The 13,625-nt window shown below is 40.5% G+C and overlaps 1 protein-coding gene across 1 annotated transcript in view; it reads right to left on the reverse strand.

Moving 5' to 3' along the window:
• Positions 1–223: 223 nt before the first annotated feature.
• LOC111154265 (docking protein 6) overlaps positions 224–13,625 on the reverse strand; it is a 373,118-nt gene continuing 359,716 nt past the window's right edge. The window contains exon 8 of the mRNA XM_022513774.1: positions 224–360. Within this exon, the coding sequence (XP_022369482.1) occupies positions 224–360 (137 nt within the window). The remainder of the gene's footprint in view (positions 361–13,625) is intronic.

Below are 13,625 nucleotides of genomic sequence, written 5' to 3' on the forward strand. Positions count from 1 at the left end.
CATAGATTCCCCACCCCCCCAACCCCCAAGAAATTCAATAAATAAAGACTTAGCCACAGAGTCGAGGAAGCAGAACTCCAGTCTGTAACCTTCCCCTGGGATGGGGGCTAGACCCGCCCCACTTGCATTTCAGCCGCGACGGGTGTTCCAGGAGGCTGAGGGGCAGTGGCCCCCGCGGCAGGTGCGGACAGACTGTCTCCGGGCGGCAGCAGCTCTCCGACTGTCACTGAATGAGGCTAGAGCTGGAGCTGAACCCGTAGCTGCCCGCCCGAGACAGAGCCTGCGTCTCTTCGCTCTGCTCCGAGGCGTAGCTGGGAAACGTCTGTGCGCGAGACATCTTCGAGGAACCGAACCCGTGGCCTGCGAGAAGGGAAGGAAGGAGAGGTGCGCTGAGAGAGAGATCCAGGGAAGCAAAGGGATAGATTGAAAAAACAAAAAACCAAAAACAACAACAAGCAAACAAGGCCGAGGCCCACACATCCTCCCAAGAGAGCTCCAGGTAAGGACACAGGTGTGGGACACGGACAACTCTGGTGCTTTATTCCTCTTGGAGTTAAAAATGTATTCAAGGCTCAAGAGTTTCAAGTGTGTCTTGTCAAACAAGATGCCAGGGAGCTGGGTACGCTTTCTAGAGATCTCAAACTTCTAGTAGCCTCCAGCTATTGGAACAAAAGCAGAAAAGCTTTTCTGGAAAAAAAAAAAAAAAAAAAAAAAAAGCTGTTTTTGATGGAGAGCCTGTGAGCTGCATTTTTTTCTTCTGTACTCACTTTTGGCACACAAAAGCAAATTACATACTTTCTTAAAACCTTTTTTGAGCAGGCAAATTACACTGTATCCCAACCAGTAACCATCAATTAGCAAGAAGAGCTTTCACAATTGGAGACATCAAGGCCCTGACTTATCCTGTCAGGTTTGTGAGTAACTGAACCCACTTGGTGATATGATTAACCGAAACAAACCTTTATGGTTACTAAAATGGCCGGAAAGTTGAATCTTCTAGAAAATAGATTTAAGGAAAATTCTATCTATGCTTCTGGGAACTCGGAAGCATCCCTGAAACGAAACATTTGTCTAATGCAAACGGAAACGGAAGTGACCACCGAGGAGCTTGTCAGAATGCCGACAACAGAGGGAGAAAACGTCACCCTTATCCGGGGGCCTCCTCAACCTTTTCTTAACCAGGAATTGATTGTTCTTCGTGCTTGAGACTGAGCTTAGTGAGCAGAGGACACTGGATCTGGTGTGCTCTGTCCTTCCAGAGTGTCTGTTTCAGCAAAACGAAAAGATGTTTCGCGCCTGATTGGCAATGTTTCTGGTCTCTGTCAGGAAGGATGGAGGCCAGACAGTCCACTCTCACAGAGATGACGAGCATCTCGTCCTTCTCCTCCATGAGGTCATGTGCCTAAAGCCAGTTTCATCATCAGGTGAGTGTGGTGACTTGGAAAACATCCGTGCAGTGTTGGAAGCTTGGGGTCCAGGGAGAAATGCAAATGAATTGGGTAATAGAAGGCTAATTGAACTGGTAGAACCACTTAAGGTTAAAAAATTGTGAGAGTGAAATTTTGCTTTTTACATTAAAAATCACTTTCGATTCACTGTTGGCCCAATTCCCTTGTAGATTAAGTCTCCCCAGGAGCAGATTAGGGGAGGAGGGAGATGTGGGCATTTCCTCTTTGCCTTGCCCTCCGGCAGCTCCTGGGGTTTGGCCAGCCCTGCCTCCTTCTGAGCTTCTGGACCTTTCTGCTCCCTGCCCTGCCTCTCCCAGGGCGTCCTAACCACATTTCCTCTCTTTGCTCCTTGCCTCTGCAGGTAGGAATGCTGCCTGCTATTGCCTGTCCTTCACAATTCCTTGTTGGTTCCGTCCCTTCCCTCCCAGGTAAATAGTCCTTTAAAGTCTTTTAAATTCCCATCCAGTTGTGTCTTCTCTATCCTGTAGGACCCTGATGCTGCAAGGAAGAACACTGGATCTGGGAAGAGTCAGAAAAGTGGAGAAGTGAGGGGACCTAGGGTGAAGGGGTGGGAACTCAGAGCTAACGGACCAGATCTGCATGCTGCTTCTGCTACTTGTAGGAGTAACAACCTCGTGAGCCTCGCTTTGTCTCTTGAGTTCTGGGTTTCCTTAGCTGCAAATTCTGGATGACATGAGTGGTGCTGTACGACTCTGATTCTGAAACCAATGCATTGTAACTGAATTCAGACATGTTACACCATAGTGAAAAGAGAGGTGACCAGCAAGGTCACCTAGATGGGACGGCCAGAGAGGCCCTCCAGAAGAAGGTGGCATTTTCACATGGTACTTATGCGGCAAAGTTATGAGAGAGTAATGTGATATGAAAAAAAAAATCACTTAAACATTTTAATAGTTTTGCTCCTTATCTCACCATTGACTTCCCAGACGATAATTCACGTTCTCACAAGTAGAGCTGCAGGCATTTATCAGCATAAACCAGCCAGAAATTCTAATATTAAGACAGTGCTCCTGGCCTCGGTTTTATCTTATTTAAAAAATAAATGAGAAATACCCAAAAGAGAGCAGTATTGGGGATCACCCTTAGTTCGCACTTCTTGTGGGCTAAAAGCGAAGGCTTGTAAGTTGTGGATTTGGGAAGAGTCTGGCACACTCAGCGTTTGACCCTAGAATCTTGAGTGTGAAATTTCAGTCAAGCAACTGCTCTTTGTCAAACATGAGCTAACACAGTTCAACACCCCACAGAGGAGACACGGGAATGGGAAGTCCAGTCCCTGTCTTCATAAGTGGTTCACAGGCTGCTTCGGGAATGGTGGCTGATCATGGAGAGACAAACAGAAACACGAAAGAAGGATGCACACAACCCGTTCTTTCCAAGATCCGGCAGGGCACCAATGGGGCTGAGAAGAGAGCTGTGGACATCATGTCAACCACAACTGCCCTGTGCTCCCTGTGTTTTGAGGATTGGGTGAACCACCACCTGGGAAGATGCCTGGAACTTGGAGGTACCCAGCAGATGCTAGTTTTCTCCCTTCTATCTCTGCCCAGCGGGCCCAGATTCTTTTTTATGTGTTCTTGTTCAATGTCTGCGCTTTCTCCCCTGGGTCAGCGGTGTCCCCTCACTGTGCCGGGCTTTGAACATTATTCTCCTTCAAGGTCAACATTGCTTTCTTCGGCTCCTCTATGAACAATTTCTAGTTTAACTGGAAATGAAATTATTATTATTATTTTTTACCTCAACCATTTCTTTTCAGACAATTCACAGATGACGCTATTTAATGCTTATCACAAAAATAGCATACCTCAATCAGAACTGTACAGATGAAGGCTTAATGAGTACTATTTGATTATGTCAACAATGAGTAAGAGAAGAAGAGAGAGAAATAATTAAGCATTTTCTCCACATTTATTTGAATTATGCCCTTTGGCACTGTTGATGAAAACAAAACAGAAATCAACTTTGTGGCTTCAATTAAACACTTGCTAGAATAGACTGTTCACACCACTAAACAGAGACTCTATTTAAATTCTTCCTACAGTTTCCCTCCAGATCATCCCCTAAAGAAAAATGAGCTGAATACATACGTGGGGAATGTGGGGAATTCTGAAACTTAAAAACAACAAATTTGCTAATGGCTACTGGTCTATCTTAAAAGTCTTTTTACATTTTTGTTTCTATTGCAGTGTATATTCATGTTTGTCTTAAAAGAAAATAATATCTTCCACCCATATTTTCAGGAAATATTGATAAGCTGGGGATAAAACCCATATTTCCCTGGCATTTGGAAGTATACTCTGAAATGACACTTCATGACAACCCTCCACCCATGCTACGTGCACAACCCCCAGATGGAAGAACACAGTTCCATTCCATAGAGAAGGAAATATATTGGATATTGAGACACTGAGAATATTTGCTTATTCTAACAAAATGATGCGAATCCTCCCAGTTCCAGAAACTTAAACACCACAGGACAAGGAAGGCGAAGTCACTCTAGCCACAAAGGGCTAACACTCAGGAGCACCCTGAAAGATTCAAACCAGTAAAGATCTGGAAGGAACACAGATGCCGTGGAAAATGACCAGACAGTCACATCACACCTAGAAAAAAGCCCAGAACGACAGCACTTTATCAATACCCTCCCTCTCCGGAGGAAGGAAGAAGCGTGCTTCCCCCTTTATGATGGCGCCTGGTTTTCTGTGCTCACGGAGACATCTGTGTTCTTTACATAAGATAGAAAAGAAATGGTTTCTTTAGCAAGTCAGAAGGGTCCCAAAGCATAGCACTCCTGCTTATTAATTGGTAAGAATTTAGATACTTGATTTGAATTTGTTTTATTACTTTGTTGGGATCTGGGAGAGAGGGAAGGGGGTTGTCCATTTAAATAATAAAACAATTTTTTAAAGGGGAGAAAAGTAGCCCCCAGTAAAACAGCTTCAGGAGGAACGGGGCAGGCAAGAAGAACGCATCAACAACCGTCAGGCCTGAGTAGACACGGAGCAGGAGCCGTCTTCCCTCACAAGGGCTTTCTAAGGGGAGGACAAGGGGGGGACGGGTGGTGGACGCTGCAGGACAGAGTGCAGGAGTGGCGGGGTGGGGGGCCAGAACAGGGGGCGCTAGGAGCTCTCACAGCAGGGGACCATGGGCCAGGATTTTTCGTGGGCGTCTAATACTTGAATGTTTTCCTGGCGGGAGGCATAAATGGAAGCTAGACACGACGGGAGAATGGCCTGGAGCTGTGGCAAGTGTGGTCATGGGGACTCAGAACCTCCTAGTTATGCCTGCAGATGCCGGGGACTCACTCTCCACATCCTTCCCCGACGCTGTATTTGGCTTTTACTCAGTTCATTCTAATTTCAGTTCAAACCAGACTATGTTTTAGTTGGGTCTGTGGGCTGTCCTAGTGGGTGCTTCTGAAATTCCAGTGGAGAGTTCAGGGTCCCAGTAACTTCATGGCCCCCACCCCGTTTTTGAAGATTTTATTCATTTATTTGAAAGAGGGAGAGAGCATGAGTGAGGGGAAGGAAGGAGGGACAGAGGGAGAGGGAGAAGCAGACTTCCTGCTGAGCGGGGAGCCCGATGCGGAACTCGATCCCAGGACCCTGAGATCATGACCTGAGCCGAAGGCAGAAGCTTAACCCACTGAGCCACCCAGGCACCCCATAGAAATATCATTAAAAAAAAATCCTCATATCAGTGCTATGACGTGAAATTGCATATCCTTATTCTCCCGGTGGGAAAAAGCAAATCGAAGCCCACAGGTCTTTACGGACTGGCACAGTTGACAAGTGGAGGGGCAGAGAGGCAGACCTAGGTCTGGAAATTGAAGCCAAAACCTTGCTGACATTTTGCTACATTTCCTCACAGAACTCTCTCTTTCTCTCTTTTTTGGTATTTAGTTGTCTCTTAATTTTTTTTTATTTGGACACATGGATTTTTCTGCTCTTGTTATTTTTTTACCTTTTACTTTTAAAAGTTGAGGTACAATTGAGAAATGTGCTTGTATATATGGCAAGGGCACAAGGTGATGACTTGATATACACGTACACGGGGTACACTGTGGAATGGTCATCAAGATAATTAACACAATCACCTCACAGGCCTCATTCCGTGTTCGCGTATGCGGTGAGAATGTTGACGATCTACTCTCAGCAGCTGTCAAGCACACAAACCGTTTTCCTACCCATTGTCACCAAGCTCTACCCTGGAGCCTCGAAGGCATTCCTCTCATAAGTGAAAACTCGTTCCTTGACTGACATCTCTCCATGTCCCCTCCCCCCAGCCCCACGGCCACCACCACTCCATTCTTGGTTTCCTCACAGAACTTTTTCAAAATGTCTGTTTAGTGGAGGATGCAGCAAAGCTTCAGAGCAGGAATACCAACCGTCATGACTCAATCCCTACAGATGTGAATGGAATACCTCTGAAGTATGTCATCAAAGAACGAAAACAACTTAAGCTGTGCTGTCGTCAACTCAGGCTGGCCTAACAAAGTACCTCAGACCGGGGGCCTGAACCAGAGAAACGATGTTTTCATAGTTCTGGAGGCCAGAAGGCCTAGATCCAGGTGTGAGCGGGGTTGGTTTCCGGGGAGGACACTGTCCTTGGCTGCTTTCTGCCCGAGTCCTGACCCGGGTTCTTCTCTGTGATTTCCTGTGGTCTCTTTCTTCCTCTTCTTCTGAGGAACTGAATCCTGTAGGATCAGGGCCCCACACTTATGACCTCATTGAACCTTAACTACCTCCCTAAAGGCCCTATTTCCAAATACAGTCAAATTTGAGGTTAGGGCTCCAATCCATAAATTTTGGGGGGACACAGGTCAGTGCAGAGCAAACTGTAATCAGTAAAATGGATGAGGACATATTAATTTAAGATGAGGGAGGTGACACTTTGTTCTTTGCTGGGAATTATTATATCCTTAACATTTTTTTGAGGAGGTATTTGTACATGTTAGTAAAGTTATGTAATTCAGTTTAAGATTATATAAAATGATTAAATATCACATGTCATCTCTCACCCTTCACATTGCCAAAAAAAAAAAAAAGTTTAATGGTTGATTTATGCCATTAAGTGTCTGAAATAAACTGTCAGTTTGCATTGTGCTCATTTACACTCCCACATAGAGGGTAAAAAAGTATTTTCTTAATGTTAGTAAGATCTGGATATTATTAGCCTTTTACTTTTTTTCAAGTTGAAGGATGTTTCCAAGTTGAAAAACTGCATCTTGTTATTTAGCTAATTTCCTTTAGCTACATGAAGTGTTTAATTTTTTTTTGAAGCCAAATCCGACTTTGTGTTTTCTGAGTTTTGTGTCTTGGTAATAAGTCTCCCCTTGTCACAGGTTATTAAAATATTTTCTTATAAGCTGTTTTATACATATATTTTCATAATTTCTTATGCTGTCTTCGGCTCTTTGATTTATTGGGAATATCTCTTCATTCATGGCCTAGGTTAAGGAGGCCTGTATTGTGTGATGGTTTATAGCGTTAGCCTTGAAGGAATACTGCTCGGGTTTGGCTCCCAGCTTCATCCCTTACTAGTTGGGGGACAACTGGAGAGATGTCGCTGCTCTGTCCTGTTGATTCCTCAAGTGTGTAATGGCAATCATAATAGATCAGAATCATGTTTTAGATTAATTAATAGTAATAACTTCGTATAAGACCGTATGGCGTTGGTGTCAGGATACTACCCCAAGAACAGGGGTACTATATTGTACTACACACATGTGCACACACGTGCACACGTGTGCACACCCACGCACACGAGGTGTCATTAGCTCATTTCGTCATCACAGCAACTTGCTGCTGAGGTAGTGAGAAAGTGTGTGCAACAGTGTCTGGTGCTGGTCCTCTGTCACCTGCTTTGTCCTCTGGAATTCTCAGGAACTTCTCTTTATTCCTAGTCTTAACAGCTTCATGATGACGAGTCTTGCTGCAAGTCTTTTTTTCAAACTCTATGAGTTTTTTCAATCAAGGATCCATGGTTTCTCATTTTCTGGGAAATATTTCTGCGTTATTATAATTTTTTGTTAATTATTTCCTTTCCACCATCTTCTTCGTGTGCACGCTCTCTCCCAACACTGTGTTCCTTTCCCAAATCATCTTTATTTATATGTTCTGGACAGATCTTGTAATTCTCCAGTGTGTTCTATTTTCACATTCTTTTTTGTTGCTTTACCTTGTGGAGATTTGAGATTTGCTTAACCTCATCTTCCAAGTTTCCTAAGTAATAAAAAATTCCACTACTCTAATTTGCAAAAGCTTTTCTACTCCTTTTCCTTTCTCTCCCTTGTTCTCTTTTTAAAAATATGCACTTGTGCATTTATTGTTTTTAATGATGGCACTCTCAGCCCCAAAACTATGGGTCTTTTTTGTTTACTTCATAAGTGGACATCTAAATATTTTTTACGCAAATCTTTAAAACTCAGAAATTTTTGAATGAGAAAAATGCTTATTATATAATGTTATGTAGTACTCAGCCTACCAATGGGTTATTATCCACATTCTAATGCTGAAAAAAATCAGACATAACGTAGTTTATAATGCCTTAATTTGCCTTAAAGATAGTTTGATTTGATTCATACAGAATTACATTTATATTACCTATTTCTAGAATTAAAACAGCCTTAGATCTATTATTCTGGTTGATGTAGCATCCATTTATTCCTACTGCTTGCATTTAATTTCTCTTGTGTTCTACTTACCTATTGGAATCTTAATTTTCTACAACTGTAACCCCTTGGAAAAACTTAGCTGAATTTAGAAGTAATCTGTAGCAGCCAATAAAATGGTAAATATTAACATATAATCTAAGCTGAAAGACAGTACAAAGGGTAGAAAATACTTGGAATGAAAATTCATTAATGTTGACCAACAACATTTTATTGCTATTTTTAAAGGTTCATTTATAACATTTAAAATATAATGTTAATAAAATTATATATAGCTATATCTTTGTTTTCATTTTGAACACAATATTTGTAGATAGTTTAAGCAATCAAGGAACCATTTAAGATCATGAAGTAGAGTACTCCAGTTCACGTAGAGATCTCCAGAACTATAATCTGAGGAATTTTAATAAATTTACTGAAAATCCACATTAATCTACAAATCAATGACAAGAATACACACCAGCTGACTGTCCCTCAGATAATGTCTTAGGGAGAAAATGGAACATTTTATTTGCTATAATTCTTTCCTAAAAAATTTAAAATAATGCAAAGAAACACTTTTGCATGACAATGAGACTTCCCTACACATATACTTAGAGATTTGAGTTACAACAGAAATGTTACAGAGAAATTTACTGACTATCACATAAGTTTACCTAGGAGGAAGTTTGCAACATGGGTAGACTAGATCTGGGGAATGTTAATGAAACTGTTTAAAATTTATGACCAGGTTTTCATATAATGTAGCAGTCTTATTCTGCCATAGATACAAGGTTAAACTCGCATCTGCTCTGAGGACTTCTGAAATGAGTTTGAAGATATGTGTCAAAAATTTGCTTAGTGCTTAACAAAGATTCCGATTTTAATTTATTTTTTAAAATTTTTACTTAAATTCCAGTTAGTATACGATATAATATTGGTTTCAGGTGTACATTATAGTGATTCAATACTTCCACACAATATCACAAGTGCTTCCTTAATCCCATTCCCTATTTAACCTGTGCCCCCACCCACCTCCCTTCTGGTAACTATTGGTTTGTTCTCTACACTTAAGAGTCTGTTTCTTGGTTTGCCTCTCTCTCTCTTTTAACCCTTTGCTCATTTGGTTTGTTTCTTCAATTCCACATATGAGTGAAATCTTTTGTTATTTGTCTTTTCTCTGACCTTTTTTTTTTTTTGCTTGGTATCATACTCTCTAGCTCCATCCGTGTCATTGCAAATGGTGAGAGTTCATCATTTTTTATGGCTGAGTAATATTCCCTGGTGCGTGTGCACGTGTGTGTGTGCACGTGTGTGTGTGTTTGTATACACTTCATATATATATATATATATATATATATATATGTACATATATACATATATATATCAATCACATCTATAATTTGGCTATTGTAGATAATGCTGTTATAAACACCAGGCTGCATGTATTCCTTTAAATTAGTATTTTTGTATTCTTCAAATAAAAACCTAGTAGTGCAATTGCTGGATTGTAGAGTAGTTCTACTTTTAACTTTTTGAGGAATATCTGTACTATTTTCCACAGTGGCTGTACCAGTGTGCCTTCCCATCAACAGTGAAAGTGGGTTTATTTTTCTCCATACCTTTGCCAACACCTGTTGTTTCTTGTGTTGTTGATTTTAGCCATTTTGACAGGTGTGAGGTGAGAGAGCTCATTGTGATTTTGACTTGCATTTCCCTGATGATGAGTGATGTTGAACATCCTCTCATGTGTCTTTTGGCCATCTGTATGGACAAAGATCTGATTTTTAATCTCATTCTCTGTAGCAGTTTGCCTAGAGCTCTTCCTTCTAATAACTGATTGGGTTGATTTTTCAGAGATCTGGGAAACATTCCAATAACCACAAATGGAATTTCGTCATCTTATATTTGTAAATATTTCCTTTGTGTGTCTAAGAACACAATGCCCAAATTGTCATGCCTTTCAAACTCTTTATATCTCGCCATTATGAATTACAGACCTCATGATGCTAATAGTGAATATAAAAATCCAAATGGCATGTGGTAGGAGATGAGATTGGGAGATGGAGAGGGAACGCACCATGGACAGTTAGATCCTACTAAGCAGATTGGATTTTTTTTTCTAAGGTGACAGGAAACTTTTGAATGATTTTAATAAGGTAAGTGACTGGATGAGATGTGTGGTTCAAAATAACACTTAATGGGACTGCAGAGTACCTGTTCTCAACCCTTTTTGCATCCTAACACATTTGATGGATAGAATGTAGCCCTGATAGAAAAAATTCTCATGGAAGTCTACTACAAACATAAAAAGTGCCTTTGGTTTTATGTACATTTCCTAAGACTTCCTTCTAATTCTTCCCCATTTTCTCCAACTAATTAGTATTCCTCCAGGTCCAATAGGAGAGTTGAAAACTGCTGGTACTGATGTAGATAAGACCGAGACCAGAACAGTTAGGTGTGCTGGGGGAGTTGAGAAGTTTCAGTCTCATTGAGAAAGTTCTACCTAAGTATTTGTTAGCATGATGAAATTCAATCTTCTAAGTACTGCCTTACACAACCAATAAACTAAGTGGTAATTTCAGAGCCTAGACATCTGCAGCCTAGACAGTTGCCTGGTTAGTGGCACTTCCTGGAGAGTAGTTGTTGCAATGTGTGTATTAGTCCTGTCACTATCCAGGTAAATAGAGAACAAGAGATCTGAGGTTCATGAAGATGGAGTCAAGGAGTATAAGACAAAGGAAGAATTCTGTTGCTATCTCTTCTGTTTTATGAGAAACTGCTGCAAAAAGTCCAAATTACTTTTCTAGGGCAGATTGAGCAATCCTTATTAGGCATTGTGTTATCATTATACCCAACAGGGAGCAACGAAAACCATCATCTTCTCGTTAGTTTCCATTTTTTCAAAATGACTTTATCTATTTATTTGACACACAGAGAGACATATCACAAGTAGGCAGAGAAGCAGGCAGAGAGAGGGGGAAGCAGGCTCCCTGCTGAGCAGAGAGCCCGATGCAGGGCTTGACCCCAGGACCCTGAAGTCATCATCTGAACCCAAGTCAGAGGCTTAACCCACTGAGCCACCCAGGCACCCCATTACTTTCCATTATGAATGAAATATTTTTATCTTATTCTCACTTTACGGGAGATGGAAATATATTTTGATCAGTTGTTTTTCATATTAAGTTCTAATGTCAAAAGGCTAAAAAGTTTCTATTTAGAATACTTGGCATTTTATAGTGTCATGCTGCCTACCCTAATTTCACTAGGAACAGGCAGAGCAGGGAGTGATGGGGAGTTCAGCCTCGAAGGCCGGTCCTCTCATTTACCAAATGACACACCAAATAGCAGAGTGCCAGGCTCTGGCTGATTCTGGTCATTAAAATTTATTGAACACTAACAATGTGCCAGGAAGCATCAGACATTTCACTTATGCTGGTTTAATCCACCTGGTAGCCCTGTAGGATCAGTGCTCTTCCTTTTTTTCAGGGACACAGACACAGATGCTGGAACTCAAGCTGCCTGCCTCAAAACTCTTCATTGACCCCAGAAGGTTAACTCTACCTACAGGTAGTACAATGGTCAATGCAAAAGGCATGGTTTTGCAAACAAAAGCATATCTCAGAGACCAGGGTGCAAGCAACTCATACATTTTTTCCCCCTTTATTTCCACAGTTATCTTGGTTTTCAGTGGAGCACAGGATAATCTGATTTGTATTTCATATTACTTAACTGTAAGAATTGGATACTCACTATTTTTTCCCAAGGTCGGTATCTCTTTATCTGTTTGACTTTCATGTCATAATTGTGAAAATCAGAAACTTTAGTTTTTCTTGTTGGGTTGTTTTTATATTTAACAATCACTTAATTGGATAGGATGCTAACTCTTAGAAAGTTATGATCAATAAACCATCTGGATGTTTCTTGGATTGCATCCACAACAACGCATTGACTAGTGTTACTAAATTTCCCCTATGTTCACTGCTGCCATAGAATGTAAGAATATTTTGATGCAAAGCATTTATGTTTACATAAATAATAGCATCGACTTAATGTAAATTAGTAAGTCATATAAAAATTAAATTTTTCTAAATCCCAGCTAAGTCAAAGACAGAAAAGGTTTATGTTTGTCTAAGTCTTTATGCCTCTCTGCCTGCAGTCTCTGTGATTCTATCAAATTAAAAAATAAACAAAAAACACAAAACCTGGTACTGGGAAATTCAGCTAGTTTTCTGGAGAAACATATTACTTTATATTCTTATCTACACTATACATGAAAATAAAGCCTTGAAAAGTAAGTGAAAAAATAAGCATACAAAATAGTAGAAAGATGTAGAAAATAGTTTTCAATCAGGAGATTTTTCTAGTTGAAGTTAAAATAAAGGGTGACTTGTCATTTTTTGACACCAAGACTAAAAGAATAAAATTCTGAATTTAACTCCTTCAAAACATGACAGTATTCGGTCCGTGTGGAGCCTCACTTTTAATGTGATTCTGCCAAAAAAAAAAAGGTAGTACTGGTCTCTTTTATTAGCTATCAGTTACGTTAGTTACCACATTAGCCTAGATTCATGGTGGGATCATGGCACTGGTGGTGGGTGGGCTTGAAGGGGTCAGAAACTCTTTCAGCTAACAATTCTAACAGAAATTTTATTGTTACTTAAGACAAACCTGCTCAATGGAAGAACATTTCCTATTTGCTTTGTTTTGATTGGATACAGGTATCAGTAGTTCAAGTTGGTAGCACTGTTGTCCAAATATGAAAATTTTGATCTTCAGGCATCGATGTTTTGACTTAAAAACATCTTTTTTTTTCTTTCAGATAACTTAGTCCAAACATAAATCCAATAAATGATAATGAAAGACTTTTTTTATGGAGGAGAGTGTGACACTGGAGACAAAGAGCAGGAGCCTCGCGGGAGTTGTACGGAGTCTGGAAGGAAGGAATCTGGGGCATGCTGACAGGAGAGAAAGGAGAACACTTGTGCTTCACAATGAATTCTTGCCTTTCCCTTTTCTCCTTTTTCTTTCTCTCTTTCAAAGCACTTTTCAAACAGATTGAAGAGACCAACTGCTGGCACCAAAGATGAAAAGGGTTTGTTTTGCCATTATTATGTTTTCATGTTCTCAGTACTCCTGTTTCTTTATTACATTTTCAAGTATATGTATAATTTTTTAAATTTTTTTAAAATTTAAATTCAATTTAATTAACATATAGTGCATTATTCGTTTCAGAGGTAGAATTTTGTGATTCATCAGTTGCATATAACACCCACTGCTCATTCTGTCATGTGACCTCCTTAATGCCCATCCCCCAGTTACCCCATCATCCTATCCCCCTCCCCTCCAGCAACCTGCAGCTTGTTTCCTATAGCTAAGAGTCTCTTATGGCTTGTCACCCTCTCTGTTTTCATCTTATTTTTCCTTCCCTTCCCCTATGTTCATCTGTTTTGGCTCCTAAATTTCACATATGAGTGAAATCATATGATATTTGTCTTTCTCTGACC

This window comes from Enhydra lutris, unplaced genomic scaffold (genome assembly GCF_002288905.1).
Source record: "Enhydra lutris kenyoni isolate GAN:26980312 unplaced genomic scaffold, ASM228890v2 scaffoldscaffold36, whole genome shotgun sequence".
Taxonomy (NCBI): Eukaryota; Metazoa; Chordata; class Mammalia; order Carnivora; family Mustelidae; genus Enhydra; species Enhydra lutris.